General features: G+C 40.5%; 1 protein-coding gene across 2 annotated transcripts in view; it reads right to left on the bottom strand.

Annotated features, from left to right (window-relative positions):
- Window positions 1-8,702, bottom strand: part of tox3 (TOX high mobility group box family member 3) — a 280,269-nt gene that overhangs the window by 235,853 nt on the left and 35,714 nt on the right. For both annotated transcript variants that reach the window (XM_025055555.1, XM_008310453.3), the window contains exon 7: window positions 5,498-8,657. In XM_025055555.1, the coding sequence (XP_024911323.1) occupies window positions 7,854-8,657 (804 nt within the window). In that variant the 3' untranslated portion in view covers window positions 5,498-7,853. The remainder of the gene's footprint in view (window positions 1-5,497; window positions 8,658-8,702) is intronic.

The raw sequence follows: 8,702 nt of genomic DNA, 5'->3' as shown, positions 1-8,702 counted from the left end.
TTTTCCAGCTGTGCAGAACATTTTCACCATTCAACTTTAACCCTTTCTCCCCCTCTCTCTCTCTCTCTCCCTCTCTCAGTGCTGAAAGGTGAGAGTAAATGTTTTCCTTCATCCTCTCAAATGAGTCATTCCTGGTGCTGAACTTGTCCCTAACCTTTTCCTACTCCTCCTTTGTTTGCCTTTTGTTTGGCAACAGCTGTTATCATGGATTTCTTCTTCTTTTTTCTTTTTTTTGGTCAGCTGTGATTGCTCCAGGCAAAACAGGAGCAGATGGTGTTTTGCTATGCATGAATGGAGCGTTAGAGGAGTTGGACTGAATAGGCCAAGTTTTGAATGGTGTCTACACAGCACCTGCCTCTTGTAGCAGCAGGGACATCCTAGTGGCATGATCTGTCTTGGCTCCGCTGGCATCAGAGGGGACGGCAGAAAGAAACTAAGGGGGGAACCTTGTTAGGTTACTGTCCATATTTATTGATTTCCCTTCAAGCCGCAGCATAATGTGGTGTACAGTCAGTTTGACTTAATTGGATGTGACACAGCATGTACGTCTAATCTATCACTCTGGTCTCCTGGTGCACTTTATCAGTTTTGTTGCCATAGAAACATGTTGCCTCAGTAATAGCCTATATTAACAGGCTAAGTAAGTTGCACTAAAAGGCATTTCAGAGTTAGCAACCTCAGACGAACGCAAAGCCAATAAAAACACTGATGAAAATAAATTGAAAATTTGCAGCAGGTAGAGAGAAAGCTGCATTTTACATTCCTCAAGCAAACCAAGTCTCTAAATAAAAAACAAGTGCTTTCTTATCCATCCTGTGCAAGGACATCTGTCAACCTCAGGGGCACGATGATTTGTCAGAATAAAAAAAGCTTTTTTAAATCACCGACAGATTGCAATGCATTTATTTCTTTTACATCAAATCTATAACACATCACAGATTAAAAGCTCCAGATGCATTCAGTCTCTTAACAACTGGCAATGAACAACAACAACAACTGATCAAACACAAATAATCAGAAGTGAACCAGCACCCCATGTTCCCTGCTGCCATTGTCACAATGGCAATCAATTGTAAAAAGCATTTCAGATGTTCATTTTAATGACGGTATAAGTACAATGGTTTACTCAGGGCCGTGAATCTCACTGATATGACCATCAAACAGGTTTTTTTAATGGTCAATTATTAAAAAATGGGAAAATTTTCAGAAACTATTAGAAACCCTTGAGGATCAAACAAGTAATGTCATTAATGTAAGGCTAGGGCCTTAACCTCTCTTCCACCATGTGGCCCAGATAGTTATCAGTTATCAAAAATATATTTTACCTAATTTCTAGATTCCATACAGTATATTTTTTGCAATGCACACTGGGTGCCCAAACCCATGCTTCAGTTTACCAAACAAACATTTTCTCTGTGTCTGTGTTAGAAGTCTAATGTGTATGGCGAAGGCAGTTGGGTCTCAGTAGAACATTACAGAGGGCTGTTGTTTGTTCTGTTAGCAGTGCCTACATGCAGGGCCTGGAACAGTCACACCTGACAACACCTCGTGATGAACCACACTCCAAACAACAAGACATTTCTTCTCATGTCTTTTCTTTTTGCCTTTGTTTGGATTCAGCCATCACATCAAAACAAATCCATGTCATGTGTTTTGAGCTGTGGTGATGTTCTCCTTTGTGAAAACTGCCTTCTAAAAAAACAACTGTAAATATGTATTGTTTATTGTGTTTTGAACAAAAGGATAGATTCTGGCTATATATGCTTAAATATATACTGTAAATTCAGCTCATCAAACACATCAATTCAATGTCACCAGTTGACATTATAGTGAATGAGGTCTTTTTCTACTAAAACAATTTAAAGGTTTGTGTGGTTATTGATTTAGTTATAACTTTTTATAAATTTAAAAATATTTTTTTAAAAGAACAGCTGATTATATATATTTTTGGGGGGTATATTTTAACAACCAATTTATTTGGACACCACAGATATTCAACCAGTCTGGAAGGAATACTTCATAAGGCTTTTGTCAGAACAATAATATTTGTACTAGTCCTGGCAACACTGCTCAAGGGCATCATCTGCAGCTTTCCATCACATCCACAGGCCAAAAGCCAAACGTCCTCTAAACAAACCATACCATTGGTCAAAGATGTCAACAATCCATCCAACCCACAGCCTTCAGACAAAGTCCACTTTTCATCTGAGAGGTCAGTAGTTCTCTCCCAAAAAAACTCATCATCTTAAGGTCAAGATTCCAGATACTTGGTCAGACCAGGACTTGAGTCCCTCTTGACTCCTCCCTCTGAACAAGACCTGGCGTTGGACTTGTAGGTGCAGCTGTCATTGATCTCCACCCAACAAGGGTCTGTTGTCTCTTGTTAACCTCGGGAAACAAAGTTTAGTGAAAGAGTAAAGAGGCAGATCCTGCATGTGTGACCTCAGTCCAGACTGTGCGACTGGCTGCGGCGTGGGTCTGACGGTCAGATGGTCAGTGTCAGCAGGGCTTTTGTTTTGCTCGCATTGTATTTGTGCAGTGGACAGGAAAACAACAAAAGAGCCAAATAAATCATTAAAATGCGGAATCCTCCAGCTTCCACATCTGACTCCTTGGTCATCTTTGGCACACTGCCGAGCCACTGACCTCAGCGGAGAGGAGGAGGACATTTGGGTCACCTCGTGATTGCATTACTCAAATGACACATTAATGTCAAAGCAGCCTTCATGCACTTTATCAGCCATGGTTAATGATGAGAACAGAGGGAGAGAGGAGCTGCTATTGATTGCTTCAAGCTCCTGTGATCAGGTTGCATTATTTGAAAGAAAAATATATATACGTATTTCTCCTCCAGACAGTCTGAGTCTACAACATGAAGTGCAGAAATGTATTTATTCACCTCAGCCAATTAGAACACCACCTCGTTTACACAAGCTGCAGTGTATTATCTTTGTAAATTATGTGTGTGTGTAACACTGTTTTGAAAATATCTGTAACCTCTTTATTGCAAAGTCCCATAACTCCAACCCTGACTGTGAGATATTTGTACACAGTGACCGCAGCAGTGAGGGGTTATGGAATAACAAGGAGCTCCATGCATTATTAATAGGCTCTGCTGTGAATCTGTTCAGAATAATAACAGCCATTTCCCAGAGCCTCATTACTGTGTGTTTTTAAAGCTTGCGTTTGGTATCCATGGACACCCACTTCCACATCCTCCTTTTCTCCCCTTGTATTGAGATTCAGGTCACGTGCTGCTCTTGCTGTTTTTAATTTTTATTTCATCATAAGCACTTTAAGACTGTTGCCAGCACTTATTTGCAGTTTTCATGCAGATCTCTTCACTCTGGCTTCTGACAGGACAGATGCTGCAATTAATCAAGGCATAGAAATAGGCATGGTTTCATACTGAGCTAAACAGCCAATCAGAGGCAGGCTTTGGACCAAAATTACATCTGCCTCTATTAAACAAGCCAAATGAATACAAACCAAAATGTAAAAAAACCTATCACACTGGTATCATAGAAAGACAGCGGGAGAATCTCACTCCTAATTTGTAACTAACATGAGTTTGTGTTAAAGAAAAAAAAGAAAAAGAAAAAGAAATGCCTCAGCTGCCTGTGGAAAAAAAGAAGGCCAGCTTTGGGCCAGTGGATTCACAGCCCATTGTGAGGATATGATAATTATTGTTTGCCTGCCTTCCCTCCCCCACTCACCATATTATTCAAGGGAGCTCAGCAAACCCCTGGGGATGTCTTGGAAATGAAGCGATATTGAAAGGAGTAAGAAAGCAGCAGAATCCAATGCACTGGTGTGTGAGGAGGGGACTGTTATTGAGACAAGTACCAGTTACATCCTGACCTTGTCCGGCACCAACACTGTTTTCATGAATTTCCACTCACATCACTGACAAAGCACACACTGTAATAATGACCACATTAAAGCTTGTGTGTCACTGACACGTTTTTATTTTATTTTGTTGAGTCACTCTCTAGAGAATATACAATTGTAATTTTTGTAAAAGTACTATGAATTGAGTTGAAGAAATATTTATGTGAAATGTAGAATTTTGCAAAGGTCTTTGACTTTTATTTGACTGATTTAAGTATATGATGGCATGTGGCATCTGCAGCAGTGCTGCCCCTGCCTATATATTTCTATTTTTCCATGCAAAGTGTTAAAAATATTGATGTAAATGTTAAGCGGTGGAAAACGAAACAAGTAGATTGACGTAGCTCAACTTCAAAGTTCCCAGATACTAGAAGCCAAATTAGGAAAAAGTAATCGATGGAGGGAGGAGAAGGATCAGCTCACCAATGGAATTGTCAGTAACACATCCCCAAATGTACATTTTTTAAATCAAAGACACAGTTCTGATTTTATCCAAGACATAGTTGTCGGTGCAAACACTCATTCTCCTTACTCAAATGTGTCAATCCTTGGACCAGATATTCCACAACAGCTTTTCACCACACCCAGCTGTGTCTGCCAGTGTTTTTTGTTTTCCTCTTCTGCTTCAGTGTCTGATTCCTCCTGGGACAATTATTTAAGCAGGTCAACAATGTCAGCAGTTTGGAGATATTTAACTTTAAGAATGAAGACATGAACAAGACTTACTGTAAGATTTGTTCTGTTAGAATAAAGCAAATTAATGAAACCTGAAGACGAACCTTAAAGCTGAGTACACTAATGTGAGTGGAACTTTTATTGGAGTAAAAGTTCCGCTCACTTGCTGTTCAGCTAGCCCTCTTAACTATGTAGAATATTTAACAAATCTTTATATTTTCATATGTTTGAATATATTATCCATACTTTCTTGACCTACTGTCTAATGTGTGTATCATTGTTTGTTTGACGACAGTGCCAAAAATAAAACAGGCTGTAAGTATTCTTTCTGCTTCACTGTGTTTTTTCTAAGGGACCTCATGATTGGGTTTGATTACGATTCAGGGTGCTACGATTCGATTATACAACCATTATCACAACATCAACAATTATCGATGCATCTTTTTTTTGCCAATTCAGGGTTTCTTTTTTCCCTCACTTTGTGGCTACTTCATACTTTTCACAAGTAATATGACCAAACAAATGTGTCTCCATTATCTTTTATTCATGTCAAATCACCAAATGATCCAACAGAAACCATGGAACCAACAGGAAAAAAGTGTACCTGTAGCAGTAGCCTAAACAACAAAAAGCTGCTCTTATACACAACAGTTAACCAGTTACTTTCCTTCATTGCAAAACATTTACTTTCAAATAGAAATAATAATAATAATTCTATGTTATTCAACAGTGCAGAAAAAAAAAATGGTGAATTTCACATGTTCTGTAAAACAGATAACATAATGTGCCTTTAAAAAGACTTATTTTAACCAAAATCCTTACACCACCAGCTCTCATAACACTTGACATTTGGGTCTTTGAATACATAGTAAATGGATAAAAGAATACAGTGAATTAAATCATGCCAGGGCATGATGTTTGTCTGACTTACCGTAACACTCGCACGTTGGAGCTATCCAACACTCTTTTTCAGTGATTCCAGTACTTTGGTTTTGGTGACGTTGTAGAGTTAGGGAACTGCTTTCCGGGCAAAGTACTTTCGCTTCGAAAGTTGTATTGACAATCCTTCTTCTATTGTTCGGTGGTTAGCAGCAACAACCGGCGGATTGTTCTCATCCCCTAACCCGGGGTGGAAACGAGTGGTCGCATGATTGTGTGGTATCATTACCACTATACTTAATTCAAGTTTACACGCCTTACATATGGAGTTGGTTTTGTAAATACCTTTTGCATTTTCATATTGATAAAAACCAACATGCTTCCAAACGTTAATATTGAGTCCTTAACGAACTGTAGCAGAGTTGGCTGCCGACATCTTCTTTTGGTCCTTTCCTTCAGGTGTCCCGGCGGCACGCGCGACTTTTACTTTCGTTCCACGAGCAGCGGCTGTCTTCCGGTCCTTTTGTTATTGTGAAAATCGTAGTCGAATCGTCACGTGTCGCAGCGAGATTAATCTAATAATCGATGTATTGGCACAACCCTACTACACAACGCACATCTATTACCTACAGAGCTGTGCCACCTAAAGTAAATAACACTGCTTTCTAATTTATTGCAGATTTATTGAAACCCAGACTACACAGAATACCCACCTACATAACATTGGACATTTTACATATATTTACTCATTTTGCAGAGTGGAGTATTTTCATTTGTGTAGTAGTCAAAAACACGTAGACACCAGTGTTCCACAGTGAAAATCCTCCGTACTGAACCTTGGCATAAAGAAACATCTCTCACATCCTGTTGCTAATCTGAGCTTTGAAATAAAGTGATTCCTTCAAATATATATTTGTGATTGATAGTTTAATTCTGAACAGTGACACAAATCAATATATAATACTTCATACAAAATTATGGCTGCTATCATATTTGAGATGGAACGTCTCAGGATTCCACTTCATGGACCAGCGAAAAACTCCAACATTAAATTACGTTTTCTGGCACATTTTCTCTTGCGCTCCATATGGATAGCATTTATCTGTGAACAGTTTCAGAAGCAGTTGGTGTGTCAGCAAAATACAAACAAAATGAAAATCACCGCTATTGTAACTCATAAAAAAGTATAAAAGAGCAGAAATGCACTATGTGATATAGCAATCCACAGGTCGTTTTACAACGTTTTAATTAAAGCCTCACATATTAAAACTTTACAACAGGTGATATGAAAAATGTACAACATTTGCTTTTTTCAGGGGCTTTTACACAGCTGGCAAAAATACCTCCAATGTCTTTTTGAGTTAGCTTTGGCAGTGCATCAATCTGGCTCTGCTAGTTTTTATTTTTTTGTTTTTTTACTAAACAATGATGGTGCAGAATAAAAATACATTAATCCCAAACCATCTACTTTGACCCAGAAAATTGAATATTTACCATAAAATATCCCTTTTTGTTACACAAAATAAAAACATAATTTAATTGTTAGACATCTGAAGTAAAAACAAATAGATTAAAGAAGAGATTTTTACGGGGTAACGGGGATGCCAGTTACAAGATTTTCAGCAAATCACCTGGAGGGTTGAATCTACAAAACATGTACAGCAGATTACAGCTACAGTTTGATGATGTGATTACATAGATGATTCATGGTGGGTGTGTGTCTGAGTCTAGTCACTCACTCATCCACAGATCTTCATCCCAAGACCTTTCATTTTCAGTTCTCTTTGTTCTCCGTGACAGTGTGTGTGATGTGGTTTAAGCGTATTTAAATATCACACCGCGCCTCTGATGTGACAATTCTGTTTGATGGTTTCTTTCATGCTAAACTTTGAACAATTACATCTGTGAGAACAAGTAGTGAAAGATAAAAGCCTGCAGTAAACAAAGTGTTTTTACATACTGACCAGTGTTGTGTGGTTGCAAGTTTTCAGCAAGGGTCCTGTGAGTCAGTCAGTCCGCTGATAAAAATTCCTTCGGTGAAAGTCCTTTTGCTGCGGTCTGCTGATAACTCCGGCCTCATAAATAAAGCTTTAGTGTTAAATAAAACAGCAAAAGACTCGCGCCTTCCAACGTTTTGTGTCCAGTCATTCTAACGAGACAACTGAGAGACCTCACAAACAAACAAATAAACAATCACTGGGCGACGCCCCAACTGTCTTAGCTCAGCCTATTTTATAGACAAAATCCCAGCTAACAAGTTAACTTCCTATACACTCTTGTGCATATCCGTCTATAACAATGGACAACTTCTTTGTATAACATTCTAAATCTTACACACTTCTTAAGTGCAACTTAGAAAAGCAACGTGGAATGATGCTTTCATTTATTTATGTTCTTTGAGATTTGGCTCAGTAGATGCTGACCTGGGACAGGACCTGAGCATGGGCCTGGATTTGGGAGGGATGTGGCGGCTGCTGCTGGGGGGCTGGTTGTGGGCTGCCCAGTGACGCGGAGCCTGCCACTGAATGTGGTGTGCCAGGAGAATGCTGCGGAGGGGAACACTGGGACTGATGCTGCTGCTGCTGCTGCTGGAGATGTTGAATCTGCTGCTGATGCAACATCTGCATGTGCTGCAGCTGCATTTGTTGCTGCTGCTGCTGCTGTTGTTGTTGCTGCTGTTGTTGCTGCTGCTGCTGCTGCTGCATGTGGTGCTGCTGCAGCTGCTGCTGGAGGTGGTGCTGAAATTGCTGATGCTGCATCTGTTGCTGGATCTGCTGGTGATGCATCTGCTGTTGCTGCATCTGATGGTGCTGGAGGTGCTGCTGCATCTGCTGCTGCTGTTGAAGCTGCTGCATTGCATGTTGCGGCTGCTGCACCGGTTGCATGGGCGGGCTCATCTGAGACACTGCCGTTGACTGGGCACCTGCCACCATGGCTCCTCCTCCTGCACCCATCTGGCCCAGCAGCTGCGGTGGCATTCCAGATGACATGTTTTGGTGGGAAACTGTGACCGAAGTCACAATCTGACTTCCTCCTAGTCTCATCTGCAGAGGCTTCGGCGCGATGGCTCTTTGTAAGGCCTGGGATGCTGACGACATCGAGGGGTGCTGGTTCAGAGGTGAAGGCAGCACCAGGCCTGGGGACAAGCTGGTGGAGGCTAGAGTCTGCTGCACTGTGCGGATGGTTTGGGCTTCAGCTGACTCTGCTGCAGCCTGAAGACAGAAATCAGGAGCATTAGCAATGATCCACAAATTCAC

This window comes from Cynoglossus semilaevis, chromosome 5 (genome assembly GCF_000523025.1).
Source record: "Cynoglossus semilaevis isolate Cse_v1.0 chromosome 5, Cse_v1.0, whole genome shotgun sequence".
NCBI lineage: Eukaryota > Metazoa > Chordata > Actinopteri > Pleuronectiformes > Cynoglossidae > Cynoglossus > Cynoglossus semilaevis.
The sequence above is the reverse complement of the archived record's forward strand: the minus strand, read 5'-3'. Positions and strand labels throughout refer to the sequence as shown.